This window comes from Formica exsecta, unplaced genomic scaffold, assembly GCF_003651465.1.
Source record: "Formica exsecta isolate Colony F162 unplaced genomic scaffold, ASM365146v1 scaffold21, whole genome shotgun sequence".
Lineage (NCBI taxonomy): Eukaryota > Metazoa > Arthropoda > Insecta > Hymenoptera > Formicidae > Formica > Formica exsecta.
In genome coordinates, this window is record NW_021849398.1 from 421,627 (window position 1) to 438,776 (window position 17,150).

The 17,150-nt window shown below is 33.3% G+C and overlaps 2 protein-coding genes across 2 annotated transcripts; both read right to left on the reverse strand.

The window, feature by feature from the left end:
* Window positions 1-366: 366 nt before the first annotated feature.
* LOC115235031 lies at window positions 367-4,101 on the reverse strand. The gene is made up of 9 exons (XM_029806516.1): window positions 3,859-4,101; window positions 3,413-3,636; window positions 2,979-3,170; window positions 2,465-2,692; window positions 1,696-1,875; window positions 1,368-1,510; window positions 1,012-1,123; window positions 789-917; window positions 367-613 (listed from the first exon to the last, which is right to left on the reverse strand). The coding sequence occupies exons 1-9, from the start codon at window positions 4,068-4,070 to the stop codon at window positions 522-524; spliced, it is 1,512 nt and encodes a 503-aa protein (XP_029662376.1). The 5' UTR covers window positions 4,071-4,101; the 3' UTR covers window positions 367-521.
* A 53-nt stretch (window positions 4,102-4,154) lies between these two features.
* Window positions 4,155-12,283, reverse strand: LOC115235030 (cytochrome P450 4g15). The gene is made up of 8 exons (XM_029806515.1): window positions 12,193-12,283; window positions 11,451-11,684; window positions 10,067-10,264; window positions 6,318-6,570; window positions 5,752-5,995; window positions 5,394-5,582; window positions 5,083-5,320; window positions 4,155-4,809 (listed from the first exon to the last, which is right to left on the reverse strand). The coding sequence occupies exons 2-8, from the start codon at window positions 11,677-11,679 to the stop codon at window positions 4,445-4,447; spliced, it is 1,716 nt and encodes a 571-aa protein (XP_029662375.1). The 5' UTR covers window positions 11,680-11,684; window positions 12,193-12,283; the 3' UTR covers window positions 4,155-4,444.
* Window positions 12,284-17,150: the final 4,867 nt, after the last annotated feature.

Sequence of the window (17,150 nt, forward strand, 5' to 3'; positions counted from 1 at the left end):
ACTCTATTTTAATTTGTTCACACATTAACAAATGTATCTCCCTAAAAAACATCTTATTGTCTTGCAGATATCATTATGATGTCTTTTGATCTTTTTGTGCCATTTAGGGCATTTATTATCGACATGCACATTGAAATGTATGTGTGAGTTGTCCTTCATTTACGAATTTTTACGCACGATATTAGCATATGTATAAAACTGAATACGTATTATTTATCTGTATAAAAGTATATCACTCTGTTCGTCTTTAATAATAGCCGTTAAAAATAAATTTGTGATTGTCGAGTTGTAATCTTTAAATAATTGAAAGAGTCATATACAGGGTGTCCGGTAAAGATTGTGCCAACGCTCGTGAGTATATTTGTAGCATTCATAAAAGATGTCAACATATTACAAAAATTAGAATTTTCTATGATGTGTTTGCTGAGATACCGTATTTACTACGAAAATTTACAAAATGGGATATATTTTTATTATAAATATCTATATATAATTTTTTGATAATTATCAAATCGAATCTGTCACATTTTCCCGACAAGCGCAGTATTTGTAAGGGTAGGTAGCGATGATGATATTGCCTCGTTCTCGAAAGTAAAAGATTTCTCCGAATCCTCTGAAATAATAATGTTGCATCTGTTATATTGATTTATAATACGAAATCGGCCGCGATAATTAAAATTGCGCTACAAGTTAAAATGTTAGTTAAAGAGATTAAACTTGAGAGAGAGACAAGTTCTTTTATATATTATATTTTAAATTGATGATTAATTATTCATTTGTTGCCTTACCGGTGTGTAGCGTTTTCTCAGTCCAAAAAACGCTTCTACGATTTTTCCATTGACAAAGCGTCGATATTGCTCTCGAGTCTACTCCACACTGAAGCATAAGATCGATGTATTGATCGATAATTCCTTGTCCTATTAAATGAGCAAAAGAATTTAAAGAACATATATACAATGAATATAAATCTTGTACATTTACTTTTTATTTTGAAGAAACACATATTATTACCTTTCGAAACTCCAGCGATGATTCGCGCCTTATTAGCATCATCATACAAACCGAGGTCATTATACAAATTAAAAGACTTTTTCAAATGAGAAGTTGCAATATCTGGTCTTCTCTAAAAAGCATAAACATTTATTTTTATTTAACAAATTTAAAAAAATATACCGGGATTATTAATGATTTTCGCCTACACGCGCGAAAAAGATGTAAGAATTTCTATTCCTGTGATATTTTCTCCCAATATATATATATATATATAATATATATATATATATATTATTCTATAATTATATAGACTGTATATATAATCCTATAATTTTTTTATGAGATATAATTAGTTTGACAATGTATTCTCTTACCTTACTCAGAAAATGTTCGCCAATGCAGTAATGTGCCTGCGCGAGTTTTTTCAACAATTTGAACTCTTCCGCATTTTTCCTGAATAGATTGAGATGCTTTTCCGTGTTTACCTCATCGTTCAATTCCTGTAGATGTGAATTGTCTAAAAGAATTATTTGCGAGAGAGAGAGAGAGAGAGAAAGAGAGAGCCAAAGTAGTGTGAAAAGACATCTAAAATACGAGTCAAATAAAATTCAAAATTAGCATTTATTCTTTCTCTATTTGTGTCGTATTTGATGTTTATTATTTTATCATATCCATTTCTTAGAAGGCAGATTTGAGTTATACATAACTTATATGCAAGTGCCAGCGCCATATGTGCGTTACAGATTCCTTCTGGATCCGAGATCTTCCTGGCCATCGCTAAAAATTTGGAGAAATTCTGGAAGGCGAGTTTCATATCGCCGGATCGTAATTGATTTTTACCTAGCTCGTACAGAGCGTTTGCCATATATTCATAGTGTTCAGCTGTGGAGACATTAAAATAATCAATGATTTCACAAAATAAATATGAACGAATCTTATAGAAATTTTTTAATTAAAAAAAATGTTTTAATTTACAAAGATTGGAATCGAGAAGTTTCTTTGAGTTTTTGAATTTTTTATTGGATTTTTCAATTTTCGAAATTCTGGCGAAATTCTAGAAATGCGAATCATCAACAATCTTGAATATGTTGTAACATCAATATATGATATCTATTTTGACATACTCTGTCAAAATCATGATCCTAATGTTCTATTTGCATCGCATCAACTTTATTTATTAATAATTCTTTAAGAAATGAGCAATAGCTAAAAATCATTATTTAATAATATATATATCAAAATCATTAGGTTGAAGTCCCCTTTTCTACAATTTATTGTAAATTTTATTGAAATAAATTCACGTGATAACATTTTCTAATTAGACTTGTACAATAATCTTCAATTAACGAATTTAAATAATGGTAAAATATTTTAACGATTGAGTTATATATAACATTTGGAATGGTATAATGAGATTTGAAAAAAATATATCATTTATTATTTGCAGTTTTTACGATGAAAAATAACTTACAATCCGTTGCTCGTGCTAGAGCTTCTGTGTACACTTTTATGATAATATCCAGTTGATTAGGATCAATTTGTTGCGCATGCATCAGCAGCGCTTTGTACAAAAGCACATTGCATTCTCGAAAAATAGTTTGCTCTTTTCGACCGGTTACTTTCGACGCATTCCAATGTTTTCCTTCAGATGCTTCACGGGCGACTTTTAAATGATATAATGATTCCGTCGTATTTTGTACTGATTACGCGAATGTAATATAACATTAATATATTATAATACATATATATTATATTAATTGTTAATTCGCCATTATTGATATGTGTATAACATAAATATCTCATTAATAAATATATTTTTTATATGGTGAATAATAATACCATACAATATTGTAATTATATTTCATCGAGGAGTAAAAGTCGTTCAGAATATGTGGAAAAGATGTCGCGAGTTTTGTATGCTCAGAAGCATTACATTTTTTTGCTATGCAATATGTAATTCTGCGTGCATTATGTCGTTTACTAACTTTGCTCGAACAAAAATCGACCGTATAGATAGTGTACCGATGTTATCATTTGTTGTTCATTGTTTTTGATTAATTCCGCATTTACTAGAGCGCTACGGTAAAGTCGTTCCGCCACCCACCACCACTCCCATGTCATTGCTTGAAAGAATAATGCCATATCCAGAAATTCCACGATTATGGAAAGTGAATCTCCTACAATTACGAAATTTGGCCTTAATCATAACGTTTCACATCTTATTTTGTATTTTTCAATTCTATATATATTAATAAGCTTAATGATAGAAATGTTAAAATTATTATACTTATAGGTATTCTCTATTATATAAGTTTGATTATAATTCAATATAGAATACTTCTCTATTTTACTTGTGGGGGGACAAATATTATAATACATTAAAAATATATTTTATATATATCTTTAACTTTTCACGCACCAGCGTTTTTGGCTTGTTCGAAGGCGATCAAGCCTTCTTTGAGACGCTTCATCGCGTCTTTATTGTCCTTTAAACGCGGTTTTTTCCACGTTAATGTACCAGGACCAGCTTCTTTCCGAGTTTCTTCATCGAGCTCAAACAATTCTTTCAAATATCTCACCGATACCTCGTAATCATTTTCCTCAAGTTCGTGAATAATAGCTTCGTGAGATGGTAAATGAAATCTATTCGACGATATGTCAATATTAATTATTAGAAAAAAATAAATTTGGAATTTCATATTTTTTACAAATAAATAAAGTAAAATAAAAAAGGATAAAAAACAGTGAAAAATATACATATATAACAGCGTTGTAAAAAAAAGCTTTAAAAAAGTAAGGCATGTGATCAACGGAATAGAGGGAGAGAGCGCGTGTATTTTTTATTCTAAAATTGAAATAATAAACCTTTTCACTTCTGAAGGTTTTAATATCGGAAGCATCTCCTTTAATTCGTTCTTAACCTTTCTCATTTCTTCCTGTCGAGCTCCAGCGAGAGTTTTAGTCGCTTCAATCGAATCTTGCTCATTTCCTTTGATCTTGGAATCGACCTCTGACAATTTTCCTTCTCCAAAATTCTTCTGGATCGTCCTCGCGATCTTTAAATCGAATTTTCGCATGTTTGCGATCTTGCTTTTCGTTAAGATTGTATATATATATATCGGCAAATCAAGGATATGGAAAAACGATGAAAATGTCAAAGATTTCAGATTTCGCAGTGCGTACACCGCATTTTATTGCAAGAGATAAATATCAACACAAGAGCAATAAGTGTCATATAACGGTTAACGACTATCAGTAATATACATGTATGTTCATGTATACGTGCATATACGATCTGCGCACGCAATCTACACATGCGAGATGCGGATTTTTTTTTGAATGCGTTTTTCGCTTTAATTAAAATTCGAAAAATGCATAGTCCGCTTCTCCTCATTATACTGCTATTCTCTACCACCCTGTTAACTACGCAAGCGGAACTTGAGAAAGCTGTTTAAGCGGTGGCGGCCGCTGGTTTCCTCGGTTCCATTCTGATCTTAAAGCCCTCGGCTCGCTTGAGGATGATATCGGCCTGGAGTCGGAAGTCAGATTCTTTGATGTCTGACTTGACGCGGAAATTCCTCAGGACTGTGGACAGGATGATCTTGAGCTTGAGCATAGCGTATTTGCGACCCACGCAAGAACGCGGCCCGGCAGAGAACGGTACAAAAGCGTAGTAATGCCGATTGGCGGTCTTCTCGGGTAGGAAATTATCGGGATTGAAAACTTCCGGGTTCGGATAGATTTGCGGCTGTCGGTGCATCTTAAAGGTCGTCACCACAACTGTGCATCCGCCTGGGATCGTGTAATCTCCCGATGCTGGAAATCAATATTCGAAGTGGATACATTGTCGAGCTTTATGATTAACGAAAAAAAGGATAATGAATGAACGATTTTTCGTATATAACTTGTATGCTCCGTAAATATCTATGCGATTTTTACAACTCTCTTATAAATATTTGTCTTTCCAAAAAAATCGTTAAATTTTTTAGAATACTGCAAGTTGTGGACTTGTGCGCGACAATTTTGTCAATTTGCTTAATTTGATTTGTTTCGAAGCTATTAATGTAACTTTAAGTTTTTAAAACTGACCAAGTTTCAAGTCGGTATTGATTGTACGAGCGATGATTGGCACGGGTGGATACATGCGAAGAGTCTCCATGAGGCACCGCTCGAGATATTTCATTTCCAACGTATCCTGGAATGTCACGGGTCTGTCGCTGTCGCCGAAGATCTCGTCAAGTTCCTGGATAACTTTCTCTTGAATGTCTGGGTGACAACCCATCACTGATAAGAAGAAGCTGGATGCAGCCGCGGTCGTGTCATGTCCCTGAGAAAAAGATGGCATCATTAATGTATGAAATCCTCTTGAAATCCGTAATGACAAATTCTGTGATACTTGCTTCAAACATGATAGTGTCAACTTGCTCTTTGACTTCGGTTTCCGTGAGGACAGAACCATTTTGACCAGCTTCCATCAACAGATCGAGGAAAGCTTGTCTCTTCTTCTCGCCAATGTCATTTTCTTCCACATCAAGATCGTCCTTCAGACCAGCCGCTTGTCCGAAGGAAAGTCCCTCCACAGAGGCGTTCTAAAAAAATATAAGATATATACATAAATAATGATGATTTGTGCATCGCTCAGTGTCACTTTTAGTTCTGAAAATTATTTTCACGAAAATTATCAACTTTTTTTTCTGGGATTATATCAAAGTACACATGCACGCATACACACGTGCCGCGAAAAAAATAGGTAATTACCTTATCTTGGATACTGCCATTTTTGGCACTGCCATTTTTGGCATTGCCATTTTGTGCAGAAACATCGATGACATTGCGTTTACCGGTCTTGTATTCTTGCTTCTTACGCGCGATGACCTTCTTCGTGAGTCCGTGGATGATCTCCAATAAACGAATTTGATCCTTTCCGTATTTCGTGAGATTGAATAGCCAGTCAGCTCTGAGCCAGACTTTCATATGACGCATATGTAGAATGTTCGACATTCTAAAAGATAACAAGATGATATTCGCGTTTTTAATTATGCTTTTGCTTTAATATATCTGTTAATACGTCCTGCGTAAAAGCTTTACTGCATAGAAATTCGCAATACGCATGATAATACATATATGATAATATATCTATAATATCATTTTTAATAAATTTGAATTCTTTTGGCTAAAAAAAGCAATTCTGGCTCCAAATGAAATAAACTATATAATTAAAATGACGCATCCACAGCAGTGCTGGGATATATTGTACATATAAACAATTTTTAATGCTCTTTTTTCTCTTCATTTTTTCGTCAAATTTTTTTTTAGATACTTGCTTCATCACTGCCAGAGCGTATTCCAAGCCGCTTTGGTCCTGCGTGGACTTGGAGACACCCATAGCAGTCTCGAGAAGGATCTCGACGGTGCATTCGGACATGTAGTCATGAATGTCGAACTCATTGTCGCCCTCCTTACGTAACTTTTCTACGACGGCGCGTGAATTGGCATTGAAAAGATCGATGAAGCTCTTCAGCACATTTAAATGGAATGTCGGCGCGATCAGTTTGCGATGAGCACGCCATTTCGGACCTGTAAATAATTTATAGACTCTTGCTGATCTGATTTGTAATGAAAGATGATATAAATAATTTCCCCGCTATAATTGAATTAAAAGGATTCTCACTAGGAATTTATTTTACAATCTCGTAATCTCTGCGGGATAACGGGATCTTTACGATCCAGAATTTGATTATGTCGTTAAACAAATTTGGAAATAGAAGATGGCGGGAAATCTATACATCGTTTAAAATCGAATCTTGATTTTAAAAATTAAATTTTAAACAAATTCCTGTCAGATTCGTCTTAATTCATTTATTTTTCACAGTCACGACAAGTCCGTCGATATCGCGTATTCATGTAGAACACTTTCTACTAAACACGCGGAAGTAGGAAGAAGAGTGAGAAAAAGACGATGAGAGAGTGAGAGAGTGAGAAGAGGAGGGTGGAGGGGGGAGGGGGAGGGCAAGATAATATGTCGCAATACGTGCGCATACGTAAGAAGAGCGATAGGAATCGTGCAGTAATGTTACAACGATCCCTGGAAAGAGCGAGATGCGCGCACGCATAAACGGAGAACGGAGTTGGGGAGAGAAAGCACCGCGAGCGTGTACAAGTTTCCTTCCTGTTCTGCCGCTCGCGAATTACCGCGGACTGATTGCACTTCGCTTACTCTCCCTCTTTGCATTTCTCCGCTCTCGGGAGAGAGCAAGAGATCCTAACACAGCTGCATCGTCTCACAAATACACACCGCCCGCAACACGTACATGCGCGCATAGGCGCCGCGATTTTTTCACGTCTATTCTTCTTTCGTACCGAATTAATCTTTGACTAAAGGATTCAGCGTCGCACTGCTGATCCAACAATGCTTCTTTTCTATTTCTTCAAAGTTCGAGAAACTCTAGATTCCTTTAATTTCTCCAGTTTTAATATCAATTTTTTCAGAGTTTTTAATAGTGTCGATTAAACTATGATTACACATTTAATTATGTACGTAAAATCTTTTTTCGATTTAAAGACCGGTTTAATAGAACAAGATAGTTGACGGGTTAACGATCGTGTCTACCTATAATGCGTGTTTAATGTTATATTGCAATTTGATGTCTCGAATTATCACGTCACTGTCATGCCGTGTTTGTATTACTGTTACGTTGACGTTTGGCTTGTTATTACGTAAAGTTTATAATTTGCTAAATTTTTATTTTTGTGCAGAGACTAGTAATATATGAAAGATATTGCGGGATTTGAAACATATAATGTTAACTTTGGCAATATCAAAATAACTTTTTTCAAATATCACGAAATATAAAGATATATTATAAAAATGTTTTTTCTTTTGTCATATATATTATATATATATATTTTAATTATTGATAAAGTTTATTTAAAAAAGTATAGAAAAGAGCACATGTGCTTTATTTTTTAATTTTTTTTATTAATAGTAAGGTTCTCGTCTTCCATTTCTTTTTGTTAATGCTAGTTTAGACATTCCAAGTAAAATATTAAGATATTTATGTTTAAAAAAAGTCAGAAATTTATGTAGAATACTGTTCACTATATTAATATCAATTTGTATTATTTTTATATTTTAATATCAATTTAATGTCAATTCTCTCTATCTCTCCCTCTCTCTTATTTCGCCGAATTATGAAACTCGACTGTCCACATGCCATTAAGGGTAATGGCAATTACTAAAATGACACGGCATGCATTACGCAATCGTTATGAAACACGGTGTTGCTGCAGAAACCCGAATTGATCCGGGGGAAAAAGAGAGCAACGGGATGGTGCACGAGCGGTACGGACGCCTTTGGCAGCCAAACGACAATAACGACAACGACGATGCACGATGCACGCGAGTGAACCAAGACGGGTAACGTGCGTCGTTACATACCCGCGTTGTTACGTACGCATCCGCCGAGATCGAGAGAGTTTCGTCAACGAGAAGAAGGATATCCCGGTACGCGTCGAGAAAGTTGCGATAAAACGACACGCTACGTAGGTCGATGATCGTCGCTGCATCTCATTCTTTTTGTTTGTTTTCACCATGCGAGAGTTTGTTTCGCATTTCTCCGAGGAATACCGTACTCCAGAACATCACTCTAGAAAGCGAATCTTGCTCGTTTTTCGTATCCGCTTAAAATTACGTGTTAGAGATGAGAAAAGCGACAAAGCCTATTATAATGACAACGTATCATTTTAGATTAATCTGAAAATTATCTAAGAAGTAGATAAATTAAGTTCGAATAATGTGGATATTTTTTAAGAGATGTAGTGGATTAAGAGAATATGGTGGAGGAAAGATTGCGTTAGAAAAGTAAACTTGTTTACTATTTGGCACACATTTTCTTATACGATTGACCGGACACGAGCTATAGGAAAAGTAACTTGTCATTCGTGAACCGTAACTAATTATTTCGTCTTATAACTGCGTTATAAGACCGTTTATTCTATTAGAAATTTATATATTTTTGTGACAAAATTTTTTTCCGGTTTTCTGTGCCAATGTGTTTAGAATGTTCCAAAATGTCGAAAAATCAGATTTCTAAAAAATGTCTGTATGTATGTATGTATGCACGAAATGTACATTGTACAAATTCCAACTTCCGCAATTTTTGAGATATCGGGCTAAATTTTTAAAAATGAATAGAGTATCATTAAAGGATGGTTAGTATTGAATTTGGTGAGGATCGATGAAAGGGTTCATTTTTTATAAAATTTTGAATTTTTTGAGAAATGTCTGCACACACTGTAACTTTCGCAAATTTTGAGATATCTTCATCTATGAGAAAGCCAAAATTAAAAAATTCGCTTGCCTTGAGCTTTATGAGCGAAATAAAATGATCAGGAAGCAATGTGCAAGTTTCTAATTTGCACATTTTTTTTTTTTTTTTAATAATACACAAAAAATTATTTTAATATATTGAAAAATCTACCCCATATATGAGAGAGGGAGAGAGGACCAAGAACAAATGGCGCGTATTGTACATTACATATGCTCTAGTTTTATTAAAATAAAAATATTGTCGATTATTATTTGTAATGCAAAAGTATTAAAAGATTGCAACATTTCCGCATTGGAGATAATAATAGACATATTTTCAATTTGATGAAAACATATTTTTTTGGCAAACTTATGTAACGCGCTCATAATGAAAATAGTATTAGTACGTTCAACGGAGAGAAATTGGATGTAATGATTTACTTTAAACTAATTGTGCGGGGTCGTATGCACTTCCTCCTCTTCAGTCCGTAATCTCTTATCAGAGATGTGGTGACCTCTCAACATATGTCTACGGTGTGCGCCTACCGCAGACATATGGGACCTACAGTTTAACGCCGGTTCCGAACGGCATAGATTAGAGAGGTTCTCTACCATGTGCACTTACCGGTGGATAATTATGTACGTTACATAATTGAAAAGTTAATATAAATATGTTCCATTCATTATCAAAATTTTTCGCTTAATATTATATTAATCATGAAAATGACGAAAGAGCGCAAAATTATACGTATCGCTAATACGCACCGGTGGAGATAAGGAGACCGTTGCCGAGCCAGGGCTCGAAGTATCTATATTCGACGGATTTGTCGATGTAAACCTGGCTAGACAAAATGATCTCGACGTCGCGCGGATCCATTAGGAAGACCATCAGCTTCGGCCCCAGCCACAATCTGATGACCTGGTCGTATTCGAAGGATTTCCTATATATGGTGCGAAAGACGGCTGTAACAGAAACAGGGTACGTCGGTTAGAATCGGTCGGGTCGATCGGAAGTTACATAAACGAGCACATTGCCGCACGCGAAAGCCGCTTGCTTATCTAATTCAGATGACGATAAGTAACATAACGAATATGGCACAATCGTTAAAATTATTGATCTAGTTTCTAGCGAATATTGGAATTAGTATATAGTTGGTACGATATCTTTCGAATTTAAATAAGTTTCGATAAGATACAATATATTCGCGCTAGTCGCGACCTTACATCTTTACCGAGAGAAAATATAATTGAAAGTAAAGCTCTCGGGGAAAGACAATAAATGGAAAATAATATAACACAAATAGACAATCATTTGTTTGCCGTTACCCGTTTCAAACCGATTCTATGGAAAACAAATCGATATTATTCATAGATCAATAGATCATCCGAGTACTTATCATGTACAACGGATAATAAGGTGTACAGGAGGGATTTCACTTGAGCTCTAATTTAAAGCAGTAAATTTATTTACTTAAGAACATATCTTTATCATAAACTATCTATATAAGGTTTAATTATAACGTTACGTTTTTGCTCTCTGTAAATACATCTTTATATGAAAAAATTACTCTTTCGATAATAATTTGCAGTAGTGGAGAATGTTCTTAAGTAAATAAAATTATTGTTTTAAATGATATTGATGAATGATAAAATTATGTTACAAATATCGAACAATTGAACGAAAAAATCTGTTTAGCTTTTGAACATTTAGGCCCGGTTGCACCAATGTTATTTTGGCTTTAAGCCAGACTTAAAACTTTTGGCTTTTTTTAATCGTTGATTAATTTATAATCTAAAACCTAAAGTTGAAAGCCAAATAATATTGGTTATTGCCAAAAGCCAAAAGTTTTCAGTTTCGCTTAAAGCCAAAATAATATTGGTGCAACCGGGCTCTAAAGACACAAAATACACTGGCACAAGTATTCGTACAAATTTAATACGAAAGGCATAATGCAAATATCATATCGTTTGGTATTTATCATTTTTATAATTTAAACGCGTATTCTCGAGGGACGTAATAAAAACTGTCGATTTAAGATTTGGCTAGTGACTCATATAATACGGATTCTGTTCAATATATCAAATTAATTAATTGAATTCATCAATTATTATATTTGCCATTATTATATTCTTATGTGTAAGAACTTACTGTCGGCACTTCCTCTGAGCAGTAACGCGTTTCCAATGATCGGTAAGCCATCAGGACCCGGTAATTTGTTCCCTAGCTCATACAAATGACGGTTGGAAATTCTGAAGTAGATGTAGTACAGGACCAGGGCAGGTATCAAGAGAGAGAGAAAAACGGTAGTTGCCGATATTCCAGCGGTTGCAGTGGCTGTAACCGCTGAAGTTACCATTTCTGGCTCGGCTGTTGACATGATTTCTAAAAGAAATACACAGATTAGATTGTGCTTTCCTGAATTTAATTAGCGCTTTCTAAAACACAAAAATATCATTTTTCGAAAGAAGATAAATTAAAAATTCGCAATTACAATATTTTAATTTAAATATAATTTCTAATATTATCTCTTAACAGATTTTAACAAACATATCAATAACTTTTTAAAGATTCTTAAGATAAGTTGAAAACACAGATTATGAATAAATTATTTTATTTTTTCTTCTAGAACTCTATAAAATTAGCCCAAATTTTTTTTTTTTAGAAATTAAAAAAAAATTTATTGCGATCCCTTATAATTCTTGCAATATCTACAATTGCAATAAATAAGCTAATCATGTTAAAACACTGATGAATGCGTTATATCATTTCACTGTATTATCACAGACACGAAAAGAAAAAGAAAAATCTTATAGACATTTTCTTGATCCAATGTCGATTAATTATGAGGGAATTCAAGAGAGTTGGGGAGAGTTCTCGATGTAACACCCACCTATATAGTTTCACGAATGCACGATCAAGTCCTTTCAATGCATTAGCACTGAACTGATCAGCTTGTCTTTCCGCAGTCCTTTATAAGCAGCGCTTTCAACGTCCACCACCATCGATACTGAATATTCCGACATTAATTAACTATTCTCTTTCTTTTTCTTACTATCGATGTCAATAGATTTCTTGTTTTTCTACGTTTTTTTCTTTGTCACGCAGTAACCTTATAAATTGCAAATTAAAGCGTTAAAAGCACGACCTCAATGATTCAATTAAACTTGAAAAATTAAAATGGAAGGAAACAGATCGAGCAAACTGTAGATGTGAGTGCGTGTATTGATAAATGTGATAATAATTACATATTATAAATGAAAATCCTCTATACATTTTGCATTCTCAACTTGGGGATGCTCCTCTACAGAATGTAAAATTGTATAATAACAAAAATGTTCGGCAACGGTAAATTACATAACATAAAAGATTACGCGAAAAGAAAATCATTTCAATATAATAATAAATTCTAAATGATAATAGCGGAATTGACAAGTCAAAAAAATAAAACAGAGAAGATACAAAGCATACAATGAAAACGAAAAAGGAATAAAAATAGTTTTTAAAGATATCGTTTGTAAACAGAAATTCGGTGATCAATTGAATAGATCGTACGCAATAACAATTCTTTTTTTATTCCAAGTAGTTAGACTTTGATCTTGATCATGAAGTTACGTAAAACGCAAAAATTAGAGACTTTAAATTTATTCACTAAAACCTCCCACCAAGTATTTCCGTTCTAGATTTCTGTGTATTTTCTATATTCAAGTAGTTTATATTTTTTTATCCAGACTAACTCGATTGTTCCTCAGTAAAAGTTAGAGAAAGATATAGAGACAAAAAAAAACATTAAAAATTTTGATGAGTCACGCTTTCAATGGATAATTTTTTTATAAAATGGTGGAAATGCAGTTTCGTGGTATCTCTGCGACTCTATCACTGACGATTTTAACTTTATATTACTACAATATTTCCGTGCACTTTTTATTAATTTAATGCAATAAACGATTATTATGGTTGTAATTATTATGTGTATCTTTCCTTGTAATTATTGTGTGGATTATTCCTATCATTATAAATAAGGCTTTTACGTAATCATTGAGTGGATCGAAACATTTAGTTTTTACGGTCTTATACCTTAAGTTTTAATAAAAGATTACGTAGAATTCTGTATATACACAATTGAAATGATTTAATTCTGCATATATTAAGAGTGTTACATATAAGGTTACATATATTAATTTTTATTATCGGAAAATTTAAATTATAATGTCGCTATATTTATTTTCTTCAAAATGACATTTGCTATCAATATCGCTCATATTTTCGTTTAATTCTGCCGCTCTGTCACATAATTGCAAGTGAACAAGTAAAAATCGCATATGTGCTCTTGTAGACTTATATTTTCGGGCATAGCATATTCGCAGCTCGAACTTTTTTAAGACAGACGAAGATAAAAACGCACTGCTCACCAGACAATCGACGGACATCCAGGTCACTGCTCGTTGACCGCACGTGTGATATCTTGCATAAATTTTATCAGTTGTATTACGTGTACATAATGCAAAAGTAATAAATGAAATTTTTACAAGCGTCATAAAACAAGTGCAAGGTGCATATGACTTTTCTTACAAAGATATAATCGGAAACATATTATCGAGGGAATTTTTTATTTTGCTCCATTAAAATTAAAATTTCCTTGATATCATGTATAATAAATGTTGCTATATATAAATAATGTATATATATGAGGAATTGCATACAGATAAATATTTTAAGGCTGCACGCATATTTATGTATTTAAAATTTCTTGATTAGAATACACTGGCATAAAATCCGATTAAATATTTTAATATTAACCTGCGTTTCGCACTTTGTCTTTCATTCCCCAATAAGTGAAAAATCATTAATATAACGTTATTACAATGATATTCAATAATATGTAATATTGCTAAGCATGCAGGTTTTAACGTTGTATTTTATTATGAACAAACTTATTATGAACAAACTTTGACACCAATTTTAAGATTTTAATAGCGTTGAAATGGGTTGATTGCCATAGGTTTATCGCACACAAATTGATAGCTGCATATGCATAGCATAAGATCTGTCTGGACCAATGAGCATGTTATGTAAATCAATATGGTGACTTAATGATCGATGCTCATTGAAAAAATATTTGAAACAATATTTCGAAAATGTTTTAATGATACTCAAAAATACCATATTATAAAATAATATGTTTAAAATATTTATAAAAACGTTATGTTAAAACGTTTCGAAAATTTACATAAAATTAATATTAATATTTAAAAATATTGATTTAATATTTCTTGCCCATTAAGTCATTTCCTTCACGCAGAAAAATGTGAATATTGAGAAATTAATGCAAGAGGAGAACATCATTTTACAAGTATTTAGTCGATTTACAATGGATAAAATATATGGATAAATATATTCACTATATGGATATTTTACTATATGAAAATATCAACTTATAGTAAGCCGAGAGTTTACATGTTCAAGGTTGTAATTATGTATGCACGTGTACGCATATCGATTGTTCTATTAATTTTTATAACACAAAGCGTTTCTGGTTTTTATTATTTAATTAATTTTGTTTTTTACGCTATTATGTTGTATATGTAAATATTGTGTACATAGTGGGAATCATTAAAAATTAAAATGACATTTCAATTATTAATGTGCATTCTCTCTCATACATCTGATTACTTAAAAAAATTTAGACACAAAAAGACACTTTAAAAGCTATATGTGGATACAATTCTAGAGATATGTAAAATGACAAAATATTTACGTAAAGAAAAAAAAAACACAAATAATCTGGTGCATTATGTGCGTTGCACTATAAAAATCAATTGATATTAAAAATTCACCCTTAACACGAATAAAATTACTAACGCCACTATTTCAATTCTTAACATTTATCGAATTATCAAAATACACGGTTTCTGCTATTATAGTTGTTTGCGATCTAACATGCATCATCTCATCCTTCAGTTTTCGAAAATAAATTGATTCTAAACTAAATTATTCATTGCTATTAATTTTATAAAATAAAACGAGCCAATTAACAAGAGCGTGATGCAGAATTCCAAAACTGACAACTTGAACATAATAATAATTTCACTGCGCGAGATATTGCTGTTTCCATCTCGTAGTTTACAAACATAATAATCATAAGGAGAATATCTCGTAAATATTTAGCTACGACTATTATTCTGCAGCAAACCCGACTGAAAAAAATTATACTTATTCTTCCGGTTTGAATTTTAAAATATAAATCTGCGCACGAGAGAAGCGCGCGGGCAACACGTTCTTTCATAAAACTGAATAAATAAAGCATTCCTGTGGCTTTTCCTTCGAAAACATTAATAAATCAAACATCACATTCTTTCCCATCGCTTCTTTTCCTATTTTACTTAAGAGGATGCCGGATACCGACCCAGTAAGCAATTTGATAACAAATTGTTGCCAAATTGGCATCAAATTCGCTCAAAACTTGGTAACAAATCCAGTGCCATCTGTGTCCGCATTAAGCTTGTGTTTTGGTGACAAAGCTTGCTAACATAACCTGACAGCAAATTGACGGCAAAAAACGAGCAAAGCTTGACATGATTTGACGTCAAATTGGTGGCAAAAATCGAGCAAGATCTGCGCAAGACAATCTGACAGCAGATTGTCAGCAAAAACCGAACAAATTCTGCAGCTTATGGCCATTCATATAAAATAGTATATTTAAATGGATTTAAAGTCTCAACCCTAAGTAACAAAATGATAATAAGTTTTGGTCATAAAATGACCATTAGATAATTAGACATCCTAAGTTAGGTCTCATAAGACCCAAAATATATCACATCAACGGGAGACCATTTTCTGACGTTCTTTTGATGGCAAAAATAAGACAAATTAACAGTATTGTTATATAAAATCATATATTAATGTTTTAAAACGTATAAGTAAATTTAAATAATTTAATTTACAAAATTAAAGATATCTTTTTGGACAGAAATTGTTCGAATAAGTGAAAATCGAACAATTATCTGTCCGATTTGCCAAAAATCAGTTCAATATCTGAATTTCTTGTATAAGAATTGTGTCAAAAATTGAACTGATAGAAATATATATATTATAATATTATTAGCGTTTTGCAGGCTTTATATACACTCATGACAAGAATTTGAATACGGGTATAGATAATGAATAACGCGCCGCATAGCGATAAGCGACGGAACTATTTTATAATACTTTGTAATAAACTGCAGATTCTGTTCGGTTTTTGCTGCCAATTTGCCATCAGATTGCGCACTCCAGACCTTGCTCAGTTTTTGCTGACAATCTGATGTCAGTCATGTCAGCAAGCTTTGCTCGGTTTCTGCCGCCAATTTGCTATCTAGTTATGTTAGCAAGCTTTGCTTGGTTCTTGCCGGCAATCTGCCAGCTTAATCGGTAATAACAACTCTTGCACCAAATTTGTAGCCTTTTTGCTGACAATAATTTGTAGCAAGCACTTGGCAATATCTGTTAGAACAGACGTGGCTGACTGGGTAATCTATATGCGAGTGCGTTGCATATTTCTCTTTGATACATTCTGCGAATCTGTGAAAAGAATATATCGCGAAAGCGCAATCAGCCGCTTTCGCTGGTTCCGATAGCGTATGAAATTGTGTCCGCCATATTGAAATTGTATTCGCCCGCGAATGTGTCATATGTCAGTCGTGGCGCGGTACCAGCTGATCTGTAAGAAAATGTATCGCGAAGGCACAGTCGACCGCTTGTGTCAGTCTCGATCGTATGTAATATTGTGTTCGCTATATTAAAGTTGGATTCGCGTGGGAATGTGTCAGTCGTCGCGATTTATTTCTTCCGATAAAAGGTATTTATCATTTT